Source organism: Musa acuminata, chromosome BXJ3-8 (genome assembly GCF_036884655.1).
Source record: "Musa acuminata AAA Group cultivar baxijiao chromosome BXJ3-8, Cavendish_Baxijiao_AAA, whole genome shotgun sequence".
NCBI classification, from domain to species: domain Eukaryota; kingdom Viridiplantae; phylum Streptophyta; class Magnoliopsida; order Zingiberales; family Musaceae; genus Musa; species Musa acuminata.
In genome coordinates, this window is record NC_088356.1 from 9,748,750 (window position 1) to 9,769,336 (window position 20,587).

The 20,587-nt window shown below is 38.0% G+C and overlaps 4 protein-coding genes across 4 annotated transcripts; all 4 read left to right on the forward strand.

Moving 5' to 3' along the window:
- Nucleotides 1-2,264: 2,264 nt before the first annotated feature.
- Nucleotides 2,265-3,175, forward strand: LOC135644847 (thaumatin-like protein 1b). Its single transcript, XM_065162771.1, has 2 exons — nt 2,265-2,337; nt 2,427-3,175. Exons 1-2 carry the CDS (start codon nt 2,283-2,285, stop codon nt 3,098-3,100), a joined length of 729 nt encoding a protein of 242 aa, XP_065018843.1. The 5' UTR covers nt 2,265-2,282; the 3' UTR covers nt 3,101-3,175.
- Nucleotides 3,176-9,695: 6,520 nt separating this feature from the next.
- Nucleotides 9,696-10,511, forward strand: LOC135645753 (thaumatin-like protein 1b). Its single transcript, XM_065164423.1, has one exon. It carries the CDS (start codon nt 9,696-9,698, stop codon nt 10,434-10,436), a length of 741 nt encoding a protein of 246 aa, XP_065020495.1. The 3' UTR covers nt 10,437-10,511.
- A 4,983-nt stretch (nt 10,512-15,494) lies between these two features.
- LOC103972730 (phylloplanin-like) lies at nt 15,495-16,983 on the forward strand. Its single transcript, XM_065161908.1, has 2 exons — nt 15,495-15,686; nt 16,446-16,983. Exons 1-2 carry the CDS (start codon nt 15,533-15,535, stop codon nt 16,802-16,804), a joined length of 513 nt encoding a protein of 170 aa, XP_065017980.1. The 5' UTR covers nt 15,495-15,532; the 3' UTR covers nt 16,805-16,983.
- Nucleotides 16,984-19,989: 3,006 nt separating this feature from the next.
- LOC135645045 (thaumatin-like protein 1) lies at nt 19,990-20,502 on the forward strand. The gene has a single exon (XM_065163087.1). It carries the CDS (start codon nt 19,990-19,992, stop codon nt 20,500-20,502), a length of 513 nt encoding a protein of 170 aa, XP_065019159.1.
- Nucleotides 20,503-20,587: the final 85 nt, after the last annotated feature.

Genomic DNA, 20,587 nt, shown 5'->3' on the forward strand with positions numbered 1-20,587 from the left:
GAGCAAATGTATAGATAGTACATATTTGCACCATATGATGTGTCGTCAGAAAATATATCTATCGGATGTGACTAATATGTTGTTTTAGCATATGATACATTCACATTTGCTTAAGACATCAAAATATCTGAACCATCCGTGATTGACCAAGCCCAAAGCATTCCTTCTGCACTCGATTTATTTATTCAGGATAAAAATAATGTATCTAACGTGACCAATATATATATATATATATATATATATATATATATATATATATATATGCTCATGGTGCATTTGTCATGGACATAAATCCATCCGAACCACCTAATCTTATGCCCAATTGATCCCTCTAGAAAACAAAATATATCTAAAGTGTTATGATTAATAAATATTTTAAGATTTTTAGAACCAATGTTTAAAAAGAACAAGGAATCTTATTACGAGGAGAAATCATTGTGAGAAAAACAATTATGATTTAGGATTTGACTTTTCCATAAATATATTATAGTTTTGGTGGGGAAACAGTAAGATACGATGAATACTTTGAGTACTCTTACGTTTTTTTTTTTTTCTAGGGTGCACAGAGAGGGTGTTCTCTAGGTTTTTAGAGATGATGGAATAAAAGATGTAAATTCTTTAAAATTTATATGATTGGGTATAAAAGAGGATTAAGAGGATTAGGCTTGAGTGAGGATAACTTAATGATCTTGTAATTGATCTCACATACTAAAGAATTTGGTTTTCATAGTGGATTTAGGTTGAACCATAGTAAATCTTATATTGATTTTCTAGTATATTATATTATTATTGATCATTCACTTTGAATATTGATTAGGTCCAAGTCATTATATTACGTAATGAATTTAACATCGTGCTTTATATTATGTCCAAGTCATTATGTTGATTAGGTCCAAGTCATTATGTCCATCCGTGATTCACCAAGCCCAAAGCATTCCTCTTGCACTCGATTTATTTATTCAAGATAAAAAATACTGTATCTAACGTGACCATTATTATTATTAATATTATTATTTGGTCATGATGCATTCGTCTTTAAATCCATCGAAAGTACCTATTGTAAACCATGTCTCTTATGCCCAATTGATCATTCTAGAAAAAATATATCTTAAGTGTTAGGATCAATAAATATTTTAAAATCTTTAGAACCAATGTTTAAAAAGAACAAGGAATCTTAGTACGAGGAGACATCATCTTGAAAATAATATTATGATTTAGGGTTTGACTTTTCTATAAATATGTTATAGTTTTGATGGGCAAACAGTAAGATAAGATGAATACTTCGAGTATTTTTAGGTTTTTTTATTTTTTCTAAGGTGGATAGAGAGGGTGTTCTCCGGTGTTTTTAGAGATGATGAAATAAAAGATGTAAATTTTTTAAAATTGATATGATCGGGTATAAACGAGGATTAGGCTTGAGTGAGGATAACTTAATGACCTTGTAATTGATCTGGTAATGAATTTGATTTTCATCATGGATTTAGGTTGAACCATAGTAAATCTTATGTTGATTTTCTAGTATGTTATCTTATTATTGATCATTCACTTTGAATATTGATTAGGTCCAAGTCATTATATTACTTACGTAATGAATTTAACATCGTGTGTTATATTATGTCCAAGTCATTAAATTGATTAGGTCCAAGTCATTATGTTTATCAGGTCCAAGTCATTATATTATGTTGATTAGTTCCAAGTCATTATAGTTTCTAGTAAAGAATTTAATTTTCATCGTGCATTTATTCATTCATTCAAGATTTAGAAAAAAAAAAAAAAAAAAAAACATCAAAAGCACCTAACATTCGCTTTGCCATCCAACACGGACGGACGGACGGACGGCTGCTTCACCAGAGACACAAGACATCCTATATGTATTTTTTTGGGTTAGTATCTTTGCCTACGTAGCTAATTCTATCTGGGATAGCAACAACAGTTGATAGCCACGCGAAGTAATTAAACTGTGAAGACAACCAACCATTAACGCTCTTTATCTCATTTCTAATTTTAATGACTTGGTCATTAAGTATCAAAATCTTGTTAAGTGTATTTCATTTAGAATAGATGGAAAGAAATTAATGCAGATGGACCATATTATTCACCTTCCTATGCTGGATGTCGATCCGGCATTCTGCATACGTGCCACCTTTGGGTCGGTACACCTATCTCAGATCTCATGTACACAGTCGGTCCATGCACACGACAACTTGGCTCTATATAAAGTGCCCCTCACTGCGACGTTTCGTTTCACCCCAACTCCTCTTAGTTCTCCGGAGCCTTCCTCTATGGCGCAGCTACGACTCGTCTCTCTCGCCTTCTTCGTCGCCGTCCTGATCTCAGGTCTGTTATCATCACTGGTTCTATGCATGCCTTCCTTTGCCATCGTTACGTCGTGTGTTCATGCACGACACCTGTCGGTGCTTCTTCAGGCGCGCACTCCACCACCTTTAACTTCAAGAACAACTGCCCCGACCCTGTTTGGCCTGCCTCGCTGGCCAATTCCGACAAAGGTGCTCTTTCCCAGACCGGATTCCAGCTGGACAGTGGCGCCTCCTTTTCGCTGGATGCGCCACCCGCCTGGGGAGGCCGGCTGTGGGCTCGGCACAGATGTTCCACCGACTCGTCCGGTAGATTCTCGTGCCTCTCCGGGGACTGCGGCACTGGGCAGGTGGCGTGCAATGGGGCGGGGGGAGCGCCGCCGACCACGCTCGTCGAGTTCACCCTGCAGGGCGACGGAGGCAAGGATTTCTACGACGTGAGCTGCGTCGACGGCTTCAACGTGCCGGTGTCGGTCGTTCCCAGCGGGGGGTCGAACTGCGACAGCACGTCGTGCCGGACGAACATCAACGCGCGGTGCCCCACGGAGTTGCAGATGCTGGCGCCGGACGGGAGCGTGGTGGGGTGCAAGAGCGCATGCATAGCCTTCGACACGGACGAGTACTGCTGCAGGGGCCAGTACGGTAAACCGGACACATGCAAGCCCACCAGCTACTCCGAGATGTTCAAGGATGCGTGTCCTCAAGCTTATAGTTATGCTTATGATGACAAGAGCAGCACCTTCACCTGCGTGGGGGCTAATTACGATATCACCTACTGCCCTTGAAACCAACGTACATCTATCGCAAGCTTCTTCTTATCTCGCTTTGGCTCTCGATAGAGCATAAATAAAAGAAGAGTTTCAAAGTTCTATTCAAGTGTCATTTGACTTCCATCTTTCTTTGCTTTGGACATCGATCATTCGTTACTAGGGAACAAAATGCATACAACACGTTGCCTGATGAGATAAACAAAGGAACAAACTTTTTATACAGACAAATATAAATATGTCGTAACAAACAATAGAATTAAATAAAAATTAAAATCAAATATGACATCAAGATTTATGTGGTAAAAATTATAGGACAAACCAGAGAAAATTCACTATAAGAATAATAAATATACAAATCTCAGAATCACTTGCTCAAAACTCAAGTAACAATCACAAGAGAATAACTAAGATACAAGGATTACGTCGTACTATGCATAATATCCAAAATTTCCCCAAGTAATCACAACAAAAATCTACTATAAATCTAATCTAACATGACTGCTTAGATTGGATGATTGAGAACAGTCTCGACGTTATCCTTGTCTTTTTTTTTTCTCTTGTTTTTATGTCTTTTTTTCTCTTTTTGAATCACGTTGCTGCTGTAGTTTTCTGACCCTTTTTTTCGTAGCCCTCACACCCCCTTTATTAGATCTAGGTTTAGGTTAATAAAGGAAGTAGGCTATGAGATGTTAAAGCCCATAATGGGTTGTTTGCCTAACACGACCAAACCATACAAGAAGGAAAAATAAAGTAGAAAATTATAATCTGACAAGAACATAACAACAAGATTGGGACGAGGAGGAGCTTCTATGCTTTGTGACCTTATATGCTTCAAACATGTCTTTGTTCTTCGATGTAGTCTGTTCTTTCTTTTTTCACCTAAAGGATGGAGATGGACGATATAAAGAAAAAAAAAGGAGAAAACGAGCGACTGCACTATTGAATAGTGTAGGCAAGGAGAGGTCGAAAAGAAAGAGAAGAGAGAGAGAGAGAGAGGAAAGGGAGATTTGATGATCAGACAAGAAAGAACAAAGAGTAGTGGTTGCAAATGAAAGAATGCAGCAGAAAGAAACCGAAACCGACTGCCCACAGGGCCGCAGCTCCGCAGGCCTCAGCCCATAGTGGTCGTAGAAAATCGAACGTTATGTCTTCATGCTGGTTGAGCTAATGCATTGATCTCAAGGTTGTGGTGTGAAGAGTTAAAAAAGTGCCATTGCAGGTCAAAAAACCAATTTGATTTTAATTAGAGTTATGTTCTCAAAGAAAAAAAATATGATTAATTAATCTCGCACTGCAATATTCTGATAATTAGGTTGGACCCACACAACAAAAGTTGTGATTTGGCTGTGACATGACTTGCTCAAACTGGCCTTTCCCCTCTGCCCTTTGATGCCCACAGGCGAAGTAGAACTTTAGTCGCAGCACCGTCTCTCTCGCCTTCGTCGTCGCCATCCTGATCTCAGGTCCGTGATCATTGGTTCTATGTATGCCTTCCCTTGACATTGTTATGTGATTCGTTCATGCATGATACTTGTTGATGCTTCGTCAGGCGCACACTCCGCCACCTTTAGCTTCAAGAACAACTGCTCCTTCGCTATTTGGCCTGCCTCGTTGGCCAATTCCGACAAAGGTGCTCTTTCCCATATCGGATTCCAGCTGGACAGTCACGCCTCCTTTTCATACGGAGGAATCCGTTTGATAACCTGCTAAACCCAATCTTATATTAGTTTTCAGTTGGTGCCATTACATATATTCATTAAAAAAAAATCATAATAAAAGGATTGGGATTGGATCCGAAGAATGTTATCCACCAATGTGATGGCCCTAAAGTTCTTACCATGTGAGGCATGACTAATGAAGATCCGAGTAGATGATTCATCTATCAAGAAATCATGATCAAACTTGTAAATCAATCTCGACACCTCAAAACTTATAAATGATCTATCGACATCAAGAATCATACCTCAATTAACTCTTGATTGGCCTAAATCATAGTTGAATTGGTCCAACCGATTCAAATCGAGCTTAATTCAAATAAATTTAATTTAACCAACTAATAATCCTCGTAAGATTAGTTTTGAATCTATCGTAACTTCGTCTAACTTAGAAGAATTGATTAGGTCTAATATGGGTCAAATTAGTTTAAATTGGTCTAGATCAATTCAGAAGCACTCTAAACCGATCAAAATCAACTAAATTGGTTCGGTTCGGATCTAATTTAGGAATCAATTAGGGCCAAACTCATAAAATAAGTCAAAATAAATGGGCCAACCTATGCAGAATACATGGAAATAGGAACAGTGAAAACTTGGGTCGACACAGATGCCATGGGCTCAGCTCAACCCGTGGTTAGGCATCGGGTTAAGATTTGATCCAACCCACCAACAACACATAATACATGTGAACTTAGTAGATCACTTATACTGATCTACTAATAGATGTCACGTTCATACTGATCTTAGTAGATCACTTATTCATAAAGCAATCATAATCAAACTCGTAGATCAAAACAAATAAGATTAATCCCCTTTTGTTTTCATAAAATTTTAAATTTAAATAAAAAAATCATCTAATAACTCTTTTTTTTTTTTAATCAAAATGGGTTCTATACGCTGTATAATGGGCATGAAGCTCTTATCATGTAAGGCACAAGAGATGTCACATTCATACTAATCTTAGTAGATCATTTGTTCGTCAAGCAATCATAATCAAACTCGTAGATCAACCTCGATATCTTAAAACTCATAAATAATCCATCAACATCACGAATCATACTCTAATTAGCTTTTAATTTATATGAACCCTAGTTGAATCAATCTAATTAATTTGAATCAGACTCGATTCAATCATAATTTAATTAAACTAACATACAATCGTTATAAGACTAGTTTAGAAACTATTTCTATGAATAAAATTATTTAATTAATATAAAAATCTTGTAATACATAAAAGTTCCAGATAAAATATTATGAAACATTCAGAAGATAAAGATATCAAAATAAAATTAAATAATAATAATAATAATAAATCTAAATTTTTATATATTAAATCAAAATAAAATAATAAATAATAAAATTATAGAATGATTTCTAAATATAATAAATCAGAATTATGCAGAATTTTAATTATCAAAATATAAATTCACATATGATGAAATATGGAAAGTCAGGTAATCTATCTCTCCGACAATTGTCTCATGTCTCTTTGCTCATATCATAACCTCGCTCCACTCGGATGAACATGAAGAGTTCTACGCATCCTATCCTTATGTAGGAGAGATAGAGGAGTCTAATACGATAATTTCATAATTAATTAAATATTATTTGTTTCATAACATAAAATAATTGATTTATATTTAAAACTCCTTGTTAGATCAACATATCATCAAATCTACTTAAACAACAATTAAATATTTCACTAGGGATAGAGGATCTTAGTTGGCTTTCCTAAAGACCGAAGGGCAATGGGTTGCAAAAATACAGTTAGCTTTGGGCCAGATGAGTTATATTATAAAAGTCTATCGAGTATTTTCTAAGAGTTAAATAAATGTAGCAAGATGATGTTCTCTAACCTACAACCAATCGTAAGAGCTAAAGCCCTCTATTAGTGAGAAGGAAGAACAACAAAATTAAAATGTGTAGAGATCAATAATCTTGATGACTTTGGCCTCTCATCTTGTGAAATCAAGTCATATGGGAGATAGTGTATAATTCCAAAATAAAAAACATCAACGTCGCTGTACGACTAAATTGATACGACAACCTAATCTCTTGGGGCCATCATCAATATATCTTCCAAAATAATGATACACCATCGTTTTTTAAGTTGATTGTATCTTTAAAATGATTATATCTTTTACAATAATTATATTTTTAAGAGGATTACTCTTAAAATAATCACCATCAATCAAATCGACCTCACTCTCAAAATGATTGTACCATCGAGTCAGTCATACATAATCATACTTTCAATTCGATTACACCTTTAAGTTGATTATTTGCTCATGTCGATCGCACTCACAAGTGAAGGAGGCATGGCTCGGATCGAGATTCTCGATCTCGATAGGTCGGAAGAGAAGAAACCGATACATTAGAATCTAGCTTCTCTTTCTCGACACTCAAACCCAGCCTTATAATCCAAGCAATTTACCTGTGAGCCCAACATCATACTCTTATTAGAACGAAAAATTGAGAGAGAAGCACTTTACCACTCCGGCAAGCATCTGCATATGATACAGTAGTGAGAGCAAATGTATAGATAGTACATATTTGCACCATATGATGTGTCGTCAGAAAATATATCTATCGGATGTGACTAATATGTTGTTTTAGCATATGATACATTCACATTTGCTTAAGACATCAAAATATCTGAACCATCCGTGATTGACCAAGCCCAAAGCATTCCTTCTGCACTCGATTTATTTATTCAGGATAAAAATAATGTATCTAACGTGACCAATATATATATATATATATATATATATATATATATATATATATATATATATATATGCTCATGGTGCATTTGTCATGGACATAAATCCATCCGAACCACCTAATCTTATGCCCAATTGATCCCTCTAGAAAACAAAATATATCTAAAGTGTTATGATTAATAAATATTTTAAGATTTTTAGAACCAATGTTTAAAAAGAACAAGGAATCTTATTACGAGGAGAAATCATTGTGAGAAAAACAATTATGATTTAGGATTTGACTTTTCCATAAATATATTATAGTTTTGGTGGGGAAACAGTAAGATACGATGAATACTTTGAGTACTCTTACGTTTTTTTTTTTTTCTAGGGTGCACAGAGAGGGTGTTCTCTAGGTTTTTAGAGATGATGGAATAAAAGATGTAAATTCTTTAAAATTTATATGATTGGGTATAAAAGAGGATTAAGAGGATTAGGCTTGAGTGAGGATAACTTAATGATCTTGTAATTGATCTCACATACTAAAGAATTTGGTTTTCATAGTGGATTTAGGTTGAACCATAGTAAATCTTATATTGATTTTCTAGTATATTATATTATTATTGATCATTCACTTTGAATATTGATTAGGTCCAAGTCATTATATTACGTAATGAATTTAACATCGTGCTTTATATTATGTCCAAGTCATTATGTTGATTAGGTCCAAGTCATTATGTCCATCCGTGATTCACCAAGCCCAAAGCATTCCTCTTGCACTCGATTTATTTATTCAAGATAAAAAATACTGTATCTAACGTGACCATTATTATTATTAATATTATTATTTGGTCATGATGCATTCGTCTTTAAATCCATCGAAAGTACCTATTGTAAACCATGTCTCTTATGCCCAATTGATCATTCTAGAAAAAATATATCTTAAGTGTTAGGATCAATAAATATTTTAAAATCTTTAGAACCAATGTTTAAAAAGAACAAGGAATCTTAGTACGAGGAGACATCATCTTGAAAATAATATTATGATTTAGGGTTTGACTTTTCTATAAATATGTTATAGTTTTGATGGGCAAACAGTAAGATAAGATGAATACTTCGAGTATTTTTAGGTTTTTTTATTTTTTCTAAGGTGGATAGAGAGGGTGTTCTCCGGTGTTTTTAGAGATGATGAAATAAAAGATGTAAATTTTTTAAAATTGATATGATCGGGTATAAACGAGGATTAGGCTTGAGTGAGGATAACTTAATGACCTTGTAATTGATCTGGTAATGAATTTGATTTTCATCATGGATTTAGGTTGAACCATAGTAAATCTTATGTTGATTTTCTAGTATGTTATCTTATTATTGATCATTCACTTTGAATATTGATTAGGTCCAAGTCATTATATTACTTACGTAATGAATTTAACATCGTGTGTTATATTATGTCCAAGTCATTAAATTGATTAGGTCCAAGTCATTATGTTTATCAGGTCCAAGTCATTATATTATGTTGATTAGTTCCAAGTCATTATAGTTTCTAGTAAAGAATTTAATTTTCATCGTGCATTTATTCATTCATTCAAGATTTAGAAAAAAAAAAAAAAAAAAAAACATCAAAAGCACCTAACATTCGCTTTGCCATCCAACACGGACGGACGGACGGACGGCTGCTTCACCAGAGACACAAGACATCCTATATGTATTTTTTTGGGTTAGTATCTTTGCCTACGTAGCTAATTCTATCTGGGATAGCAACAACAGTTGATAGCTACGCGAAGTAATTAAACTGTGAAGACAACCAACCATTAACGCTCTTTATCTCATTTCTAATTTTAATGACTTGGTCATTAAGTATCAAAATCTTGTTAAGTGTATTTCATTTAGAATAGATGGAAAGAAATTAATGCATATGGACCATATTATTCACCTTCCTATGCTGGATGTCGATCCGGCATTCTGCATACGTGCCACCTTTGGGTCGGTACACCTATCTCAGATCTCATGTACACAGTCGGTCCATGCACACGACAACTTGGCTCTATATAAAGTGCCCCTCACTGCGACGTTTCGTTTCACCCCAACTCCTCTTAGTTCTCCGGAGCCTTCCTCTATGGCGCAGCTACGACTCGTCTCTCTCGCCTTCTTCGTCGCCGTCCTGATCTCAGGTCTGTTATCATCACTGGTTCTATGCATGCCTTCCTTTGCCATCGTTACGTCGTGTGTTCATGCACGACACCTGTCGGTGCTTCTTCAGGCGCGCACTCCACCACCTTTAACTTCAAGAACAACTGCCCCGACCCTGTTTGGCCTGCCTCGCTGGCCAATTCCGACAAAGGTGCTCTTTCCCAGACCGGATTCCAGCTGGATAGTGGCGCCTCCTTTTCGCTGGATGCGCCACCCGCCTGGGGAGGCCGGCTGTGGGCTCGGCACAGATGTTCCACCGACTCGTCCGGTAGATTCTCGTGCCTCTCCGGGGACTGCGGCACTGGGCAGGTGGCGTGCAATGGGGCGGGGGGAGCGCCGCCGACCACGCTCGTCGAGTTCACCCTGCAGGGCGACGGAGGCAAGGATTTCTACGACGTGAGCTGCGTCGACGGCTTCAACGTGCCGGTGTCGGTCGTTCCCAGCGGGGGGTCGAACTGCGACAGCACGTCGTGCCGGACGAACATCAACGCGCGGTGCCCCACGGAGTTGCAGATGCTGGCGCCGGACGGGAGCGTGGTGGGGTGCAAGAGCGCATGCATAGCCTTCGACACGGACGAGTACTGCTGCAGGGGCCAGTACGGTAAACCGGACACATGCAAGCCCACCAGCTACTCCGAGATGTTCAAGGATGCGTGTCCTCAAGCTTATAGTTATGCTTATGATGACAAGAGCAGCACCTTCACCTGCGTGGGGGCTAATTACGATATCACCTACTGCCCTTGAAACCAACGTACATCTATCGCAAGCTTCTTCTTATCTCGCTTTGGCTCTCGATAGAGCATAAATAAAAGAAGAGTTTCAAAGTTCTATTCAAGTGTCATTTGACTTCCATCTTTCTTTGCTTTGGACATCGATCATTCGTTACTAGGGAACAAAATGCATACAACACGTTGCCTGATGAGATAAACAAAGGAACAAACTTTTTATACAAACAAATATAAATATGTCGTAACAAACAATAGAATTAAATAAAAATTAAAATCAAATATGACATCAAGATTTATGTGGTAAAAATTATAGGACAAACCAGAGAAAATTCACTATAAGAATAATAAATATACAAATCTCAGAATCACTTGCTCAAAACTCAAGTAACAATCACAAGAGAATAACTAAGATACAAGGATTACGTCGTACTATGCATAATATCCAAAATTTCCCCAAGTAATCACAACAAAAATCTACTATAAATCTAATCTAACATGACTGCTTAGATTGGATGATTGAGAACAGTCTCGACGTTATCCTTGTCTTTTTTTTTTCTCTTGTTTTTATGTCTTTTTTTCTCTTTTTGAATCACGTTGCTGCTGTAGTTTTCTGACCCTTTTTTTCGTAGCCCTCACACCCCCTTTATTAGATCTAGGTTTAGGTTAATAAAGGAAGTAGGCTATGAGATGTTAAAGCCCATAATGGGTTGTTTGCCTAACACGACCAAACCATACAAGAAGGAAAAATAAAGTAGAAAATTATAATCTGACAAGAACATAACAACAAGATTGGGACGAGGAGGAGCTTCTATGCTTTGTGACCTTATATGCTTCAAACATGTCTTTGTTCTTCGATGTAGTCTGTTCTTTCTTTTTTCACCTAAAGGATGGAGATGGACGATATAAAGAAAAAAAAGGAGAAAACGAGCGACTGCACTATTGAATAGTGTAGGCAAGGAGAGGTCGAAAAGAAAGAGAAGAGAGAGAGAGAGAGAGGAAAGGGAGATTTGATGATCAGACAAGAAAGAACAAAGAGTAGTGGTTGCAAATGAAAGAATGCAGCAGAAAGAAACCGAAACCGACTGCCCACAGGGCCGCAGCTCCGCAGGCCTCAGCCCATAGTGGTCGTAGAAAATCGAACGTTATGTCTTCATGCTGGTTGAGCTAATGCATTGATCTCAAGGTTGTGGTGTGAAGAGTTAAAAAAGTGCCATTGCAGGTCAAAAAACCAATTTGATTTTAATTAGAGTTATGTTCTCAAAGAAAAAAAATATGATTAATTAATCTCGCACTGCAATATTCTGATAATTAGGTTGGACCCACACAACAAAAGTTGTGATTTGGCTGTGACATGACTTGCTCAAACTGGCCTTTCCCCTCTGCCCTTTGATGCCCACAGGCGAAGTAGAACTTTAGTCGCAGCACCGTCTCTCTCGCCTTCGTCGTCGCCATCCTGATCTCAGGTCCGTGATCATTGGTTCTATGTATGCCTTCCCTTGACATTGTTATGTGATTCGTTCATGCATGATACTTGTTGATGCTTCGTCAGGCGCACACTCCGCCACCTTTAGCTTCAAGAACAACTGCTCCTTCGCTATTTGGCCTGCCTCGTTGGCCAATTCCGACAAAGGTGCTCTTTCCCATATCGGATTCCAGCTGGACAGTCACGCCTCCTTTTCATACGGAGGAATCCGTTTGATAACCTGCTAAACCCAATCTTATATTAGTTTTCAGTTGGTGCCATTACATATATTCATTAAAAAAAAATCATAATAAAAGGATTGGGATTGGATCCGAAGAATGTTATCCACCAATGTGATGGCCCTAAAGTTCTTACCATGTGAGGCATGACTAATGAAGATCCGAGTAGATGATTCATCTATCAAGAAATCATGATCAAACTTGTAAATCAATCTCGACACCTCAAAACTTATAAATGATCTATCGACATCAAGAATCATACCTCAATTAACTCTTGATTGGCCTAAATCATAGTTGAATTGGTCCAACCGATTCAAATCGAGCTTAATTCAAATAAATTTAATTTAACCAACTAATAATCCTCGTAAGATTAGTTTTGAATCTATCGTAACTTCGTCTAACTTAGAAGAATTGATTAGGTCTAATATGGGTCAAATTAGTTTAAATTGGTCTAGATCAATTCAGAAGCACTCTAAACCGATCAAAATCAACTAAATTGGTTCGGTTCGGATCTAATTTAGGAATCAATTAGGGCCAAACTCATAAAATAAGTCAAAATAAATGGGCCAACCTATGCAGAATACATGGAAATAGGAACAGTGAAAACTTGGGTCGACACAGATGCCATGGGCTCAGCTCAACCCGTGGTTAGGCATCGGGTTAAGATTTGATCCAACCCACCAACAACACATAATACATGTGAACTTAGTAGATCACTTATACTGATCTACTAATAGATGTCACGTTCATACTGATCTTAGTAGATCACTTATTCATAAAGCAATCATAATCAAACTCGTAGATCAAAACAAATAAGATTAATCCCCTTTTGTTTTCATAAAATTTTAAATTTAAATAAAAAAATCATCTAATAACTCTTTTTTTTTTTTAATCAAAATGGGTTCTATACGCTGTATAATGGGCATGAAGCTCTTATCATGTAAGGCACAAGAGATGTCACATTCATACTAATCTTAGTAGATCACTTGTTTGTCAAGCAATCATAATCAAACTCGTAGATCAACCTTGATATCTTAAAACTCATAAATAATCCATCAACATCATGAATCATACTCTAATTAGTTTTTAATTTATATGAACCCTAGTTGAATCAATCTAATTAATTTGAATCAGACTCAATTCAATCATAATTTAATTAAACTAACAGACAATCCTTATAAGACTAGTTTAAAAACTATTTCTATGAATAAAATTATTTAATTAATATAAAAATCCTGTAATACATAAAAGTTCCAGATAAAATATTGTGAAACACTCAGAAGATAGAAAGATCAAAATAAAAATAAATAATCATTATAATCAAAATAATAATAATAATAATAACAAATCTGAATTTTTATGCATTAAATATAAATAACATAATAAATAATAAAAAAAATATATATAATGATTTTTAAAAGTAATAAATCAGATTATGCAGAATTTTAATTGTCAAAATATAAATTTACATATGATGAAATTTGGAGAGTTAGATTGCCTACCTCTCTAACAATTGTCTCGTGTCTCTTTGCTTAGAGGTGTGATCGACATGAGCAAATAATCAACTTAAAGGTGTGATCGAATTGAAAGCATAATTATGTATGATTGACTCGATGGTACAATCATTACTAAGGTCCATTTGACTCGAGCGAAGAAACAAAATCATCATCTAAAAAATCCTATGTTTCACTTTTGTCACTTATTCTTTCCATAAAAATAATTATTAAATGTATTAGTTAGCCTACTTGTTAAATACTTCAACAGTTTAACAGAACCTTTAACAGTTTAGTCAAAGATGGCAATCTTAACTAGCAAGAGAGAACTTTCACTTAATATATAAGTGCAAATATATCAATACTTTTCCATGATGAGAATGTAATTGTGGAAAATAAGTGATCCGTAAATGAGGATCCAAATATAAAAGCTCCAATGGGACTAAGAGTACGTGAGAATTGATAAGCAGATAAGATTTCCTATGTAAATGAACTATATAAATGAACTAAGCAGATAAGATTTCCTATATAAATGTGTATAAATAGCTATCAAGAGTTTACTATATAAATGAACTAAGCAATTACATTTCATATATTTCATAGTTTTTTCTATAATTTTTATCTTTCTATCTTCTTTGATTAATTCTTTACAAGAACATTTGGAATATTTTACGTAATCCTCTTTGTGCTAAATGGAAGAACAGCTTGTGAGGTATGAACAGTCGCATGTTCGTCAACACCCAATTGATCGATCCAAAATTACCGACAAACAATAATTATTTGACACTTGGTTTTCGGTGTGGTGAAGCTGTTGCAGAGCACTTAGGAACGGGTCTCCGCGACGATGCTCGGTTGTCTCCTCCGTGTGGCTTCCACTTCCGAACTCCACACGGTGCCGATGAAGCTTCAAAACATCGGCTTTCTCGATCGAGTTGTGGGTGCGGAGTTGGTGATCAGTAAAATAGTTAGATCTTGGAATCATGGATCGGAGATCTTGTGGGGAGTGTTACTGAGCAATATATCTTATGAGGGTAGTTTTTGATTGTTCATCTGAAGTGGAAGATTGTTTCTAGTACGAAACACATCGTAAATCTTATCGCAAATGAACTAAGACTTAAAGATGATCGCTCCTCTCCTACTCTTGTGTTGGCTGAGCCTCAAAAAGAGTTGGTATTGCCACGATCATGGCGATCCGAAATATGAACGGGTTGACTCAATGGCCGCGTGGTGGTCGATTCTTCCCGGCCCAATATTGGGTTTCATCATTATGCCGACATCTGCGCAGTGGAAATGAGATGGCATTCATATTATAGCAGGATGTATGATCCAGAAATAGTTGGGTTAAAGTTGGATTCGACTTTTACGAGATCTTTTGTATAAGTCTTTTTCAGTGAAGTTTCTCTCTGCCGACTGAAGTTTCCCAAAAAGCTTTTTATCATGTAGGAGTTAGATGTTAATCCTAAATCTAAACATATAGGAGCTTCGAGCTCAAGGTTGAAGAAGGTACAGTTGTTTTCCTGTAAGAAGAATGAGAATGGTGTTACTATTCTTAAAGAGGAAGAAGAAGAAGAGATAAAACTGGAAATCCTAAATTAAGCTTGCAAGTTACTGTCGGGAACCCTCTCACAGGTACATATTTGAAGGGAAATCCATATTAGGGAAGCTGAACTATCACTCGGGAAGACTGCAACAAAAGCAATCCAAAGATTCGCAGCAGTAGGAACCGCTGAGTGCAATCATCAGAAAGAGAACAAGTGCGCGTGCAACACCCACCTTGACGATAATGAATTCGCAGTTTGGCCCACCCTGTGGGAAAAGCTAACATGACGAGAACCACAGTGCCTATAAATTCACATCGATCGAAGCGAAGTGCCAACAAATTAGCAACTCCTGCATCTGCAACTTTCCGCCCATAACAATGGCTTTGACGAGGCCTTGCCTTCTTCCGGTGCTCATGTTTGTGGGTGTTCTTGCATCCGTAGCTCTCGCCCAACAGGGGAAGATCGCAGTCATTGGCACCGTGCCATGCAGCACCGCCACCGTCGCAGCGAAATCAATGCCTGCCTTTCCAAGTAGGGCTATGGAAGTACTTAATGTTAGTGAATAAATATATCTTGGCTGATGAGTTAGCACGGTTTGGTCTGTGGGTCAATGTCTGGAGCCTTCTATCGAGTGAGCTGAATGACGAGGTGGGCGTGCTCTCGGGAAGGAATGCTTGTTGGCATTGTTTGGGCTTCGATCGATTGATAGCTCGTCCTTGCGCGTGGATGGCGACCCCTGGGTTAAGATGCTCGCAGCCCGCGGGTGGTCATTCACCTGCAAAAATGGCCCTCGTCGGGTGATCCCAGACTTTGGCCCCTCCGACGAGCAAGTTAGTAGTAGGATGTATTGTTTTCTATTTTTCTCCTCCCCTGGCTGGATGTCGGCTAGGGGCTTTTATATTATTGTGCGAGGGTCAGTTGCGCGTTGGTTCAGCGTGACCATTGACCCTTGAGGGATGGGACGACGCTTCTAACCAACCATCGTCTCGGGGCATGCGGAGTGGCATCAAACAGCATCGCCCCGAGCTCTTGGGACGGGACGCGTCGCACGATGTCTTGGTACGAATTCTGACGGCGTGTGACATTGGCATTGACTTGACGTGTGACTTTGGCTGTGACACGTCTAGGGCCTAAAATACGCCTTGTCACTTACTAACACGATCACGAGGGACTTCTTCCGTGGTTTTGTAGCCATAACCTTTTACCACGATTTATCATCCTACAAATCTGTTTTTATGAGTACGGGAAACACATCTTTTTAGCGAAACATGGATCTTCTTGTGGATGCAGATGCGACGGTGCAGGTACAGTGTGGGAGCAGTGTCATCGCCAGCACCACCACCAACAGCAATGGAGCATTTGCGATGCTACTGAGTGAACAAACCTCAACTGTGTCCGACCTTTTGAGTAGCTGCAAGCTAGTCATCCCCACCCCTGTCTCCACCTGCGACGCGTCGCTCCGGGCCACCGGGAAGCTGCAGTCGCCCCTCCAACTTCTCTCAGGTACTGGTCTCGACGGACTTCTTGGGAACAAAAGCTTGCTCGGTGACATTTTCGGTAAAGGCGGATTGCTCGGTGGAATTCTGGGAGGTGATGGCCTTCTTGGTGGAATTCTTGGCCCGTCCAAGTACACCGTCGCTGGGAACTGAGAAAGAAGACAGCGTTATATGATCCGTCATACGAACTTCAAATACGTCCATCTGCATGCCTATGTATCCTCGGACTCCACTACAAACGATATGTTCCCTTAGCGAGCTTGATGCTGGGAACACTATGACCTTATGTACCTTCTCATATGAGACTATGAATAAAAGGTAAAGCTTCTATATGCAATTTACTACCAAACACTCCCATCTCCATCGCCAATATTTATTATCTTAGGTTTCCATACGATGAATACAATTAAATAGGTACTTGGATTCTTTTAGGGAAAGAGGTTGGCATAGTCGCTCGATATCAAATTACGTTAGTGATTTTTGTATTTATCCCTTTAAATTCAACACACACACACACACACACACACACATATATATATATATATATTACAATTTTGGTAGTTTGGAAAATACTAGTTTTTAGCCAATAATTGGTATTTTAATTTTAAATACAAAGACTTATTTCAAGAATTGACATATTTCCTTAAATATTCTTGGCTTGTTGTGTAAAATGCCATACAAAAATTGGTGAAGAACAACTGCTATAGTAATTGATGTATACTTTTAGTTCATGTAATTTTTGTGAATTTTTATTTTTTATTGATGCTTATTTTTTAAATTAAAATTCTGATTAAGATTTTGAGTCCTTTTAGGGGTTTCTAAGGGTACCAACAACAACAATGAAGTACCAAAAATTACAAGGGAATATAGACAAATGTGAAATTTATGGATAGCGACATTAATTAAGATAAACATATAATAAAACCATGCTAGTTTAAGGAATCATGAAGCATAAAAAACATCATACCCCCTAAGAGGCTTATTATAAGCTTTTAGATATGAGCTTCTTCATCAGCCTCATGTTTACTGTTTGAGTTAATGAGCCGTTGATGCTGCCATTCTTCTTCATGTGAATCCCCTAATGGCTTTGAGGCTTTAGCATTCACATAGATTAGATATAAGATCAATTGAATTGTTCCCAGAATAAAACCAATTCCATTAGGTGTCCGCAAGAAAAGAAAACCTTGTGTCATATAATAAACATGTAATAGTCATCTCAATACCTTTAAGATCGAGACAAATATCAACTGAGTTTTTAGTGTTTGTCCTTGTGATAGGTTATGAAAATAAACATTAGAAATAAATTAACATTGTAATTAAGATAAATGAACAAGAAATTCGTAGAGTAAAAGATTAAGGTATTTTGGATGTATCATTTAATTAGAGGGATATACACAAAAAATAAAATTGAATGATCATCTTATCTCTCTCTCTCTCTCTCTCTCTCTCTCTCTCTCTCTCTCTCTCTCTTAGATTAAAAATAAAATCTTTTTATTTTAAAAATATTTTATTTTTTTTAATATGACCACTATATGATCAACGCTCAAACCCAGCCTTATAATCCAAGCACTTTACCTGTGAGCCCGACATCATACTCCTATTAGAACGAAAAATTGAGAGCGAAGCATCTGCATATGATATGGTTGTGAGAGCAAATGTATAGATGGTACATATTTGCACGACATGATGCGTCATCAGAAAATATATCTGTCGGATGTGACTAATATATCGTTTTAGCATATGATACATTCACATTCGCTTAAGACAAAAAATATCTGAACCATCCAAACCCAAAGCATTCCTTCTGCACTCGATTTATTTATTCAGGATAAAAATAATGTATCTAACATGACCACTATATATATATATTTATATATATTTTGGCTCATGATGCATTTGTGCTGGACATAAATCCATCGGAAGTACCTAATTGAAACCATGTCTCTTATGCCCAATTGATCCCTCTAGAAAAAAAAAAAAAATCTAAAGTGTTAGGAAAAATAAATATTTTAGGATTTTTAAAACCAATGTTTGAAAAGAATAAGAAATCTTAGTACGAGGAGAAATCATCATGAAAAAAAAAATTATGTTATAGTTTTGGTGGGGAACAGTAAGATATGATGAATACTTTGGGTGCTCTTAGGTTTTTTTTTTAGAGTATCTAAAGAGTGTGTTCTCTAGCATTTTTAGATATGATGAAATAAAAGGTATAAATTCTTTAAAATATATATGAGAGGGTATAAAAAAGGATTGGACTTGAGTAAGGATAACTTAATGACCTTGTAATTGTTCTATATTAAAATTTATATGAGATGGTATAAAAGAGGATTGGACTTGAGTAAGCATAGTAAAGAATTTGTTTTTTATCATACATTTAGGTCGAATCATATTAAATCTTATGTCGATTTTCTAGTGTGTTAACTTATTGTTGATCATTCACTTCGAATATTGTTAAATCGATTAGGTCCCAAGTCATTCATATTATGTTTGATGCATTTATTCATTCATTCAAGATTAAAAAAATAATAAAAAACATCTTAAGCACCTGACATTCGCTTTGCCATCCAACACGGATGGACGCCTGCCTGCTTCACCAGAGACACCAGACATCCTGTATGTATATTTTTGGGTTAGTATCTTTGCCCACGTAGCTAATTCTATCTAGGATAGCAACAACAGTTGATAGCTACGCGTAGTAATTAAACTGTGAAGACAACCCATTAACGCCCTTTTATCTCATTTCTAATTTTAATGACTTGTTCATTAAGTATCAAAATCTTGTTAAGTGCATTTCATTTAGAATAAAATGGAAAGAAATTAATGCATATGGACCATATTATTCACCTTCCTTTGCTGGATGTCGATCCCAGATTCGGCATTCTGCATACATGCCACCTTTTGGTCGGTACACCTATCTCAGATCTCATGCACACAGTCCACGCACACCTCAACTTGGATATATATAAAGGGCCCCTCGCTGCGACCTTTCGTCTCACGGCAACTCCTCTCACTTCTCCGGAGCCTTCCTCTATGGCGCAGCCACCACTCGTCTCTCTCGCCGCCTTCTTCGTCGCCGTCCTGATCTCAGGTCTGTTATCATCATTGGTTCTATGTATGCCTTCCTTTGCCATCGTTACGTCGTGTGTTCATGCACGACACCTGTCGATGCTTCTTCAGGCGCGCACTCCACCACCTTTAGCTTCAAGAACAACTGCCCCTACCCTGTTTGGCCTGCCTCGCTGGCCAATTCCGGCAAAGCTGCTCTTTCCCAGACCGGATTCCAGCTGGACAGTGGCGCCTCCCTATCAGTGGATGCGCCACCCGCCTGGGGAGGCCGGATGTGGGCTCGGCACAGATGTTCCACCGACTCGTCCGGTAGATTCTCGTGCCTCTCCGGGGACTGCGGCACTGGGCAGGTGGCGTGCAATGGGGCGGGAGGAGCGCCGCCGACCACGCTCGTCGAGTTCACCCTGCAGGGCGACGGAGGCAAGGATTTCTACGACGTGAGCTGCGTCGACGGCTTCAACGTGCCGGTGTCGGTCGTTCCCAGCGGGGGGTCGAACTGCGACAGCACGTCGTGCCGGACGAACATCAACGCGCGGTGCCCCACGGAGTTGCAGATGCTGGCGCCGGACGGGAGCGTGGTGGGGTGCAAGAGCGCATGCTTAGCCTTCGACACGGACGAGTACTGCTGCAGGGGCCAGTACGGTGGCCCGGACACATGCAAGCCCACCAGCTACTCCAAGATGTTCAAGGATGCGTGTCCTCAAGCTTATAGTTATGCTTATGATGACAAGAGCAGCACCTTCACCTGCGTGGGGGCTAATTACGATATCACCTACTGCCCTTGAAACCAACGTACATCTTTCGCAAGCTTCTTCTTATCTCGCTTTGGCTCCCGAGAGAGCATAAATAAAAGAAGAGTTTCAAAGTTCT

Excerpts from the sequence above, each read along its gene's own strand:
- LOC135644847 (XM_065162771.1), top strand. The coding sequence starts at position 2,283 with ATGGCGCAGCTACGACTCGTCTCTCTCGCCTTCTTCGTCGCCGTCCTG. Across the intron at positions 2,338-2,426 it reads CGTCGCCGTCCTGATCTCAG|GCGCGCACTCCACCACCTTT; the intron begins GTCTGTTATCAT and ends GTGCTTCTTCAG.
- LOC135645753 (XM_065164423.1), top strand. The coding sequence starts at position 9,696 with ATGCATGCCTTCCTTTGCCATCGTTACGTCGTGTGTTCATGCACGACA.
- LOC103972730 (XM_065161908.1), top strand. The coding sequence starts at position 15,533 with ATGGCTTTGACGAGGCCTTGCCTTCTTCCGGTGCTCATGTTTGTGGGT. Across the intron at positions 15,687-16,445 it reads ATCAATGCCTGCCTTTCCAA|ATGCGACGGTGCAGGTACAG; the intron begins GTAGGGCTATGG and ends TTGTGGATGCAG.
- LOC135645045 (XM_065163087.1), top strand. The coding sequence starts at position 19,990 with ATGTGGGCTCGGCACAGATGTTCCACCGACTCGTCCGGTAGATTCTCG.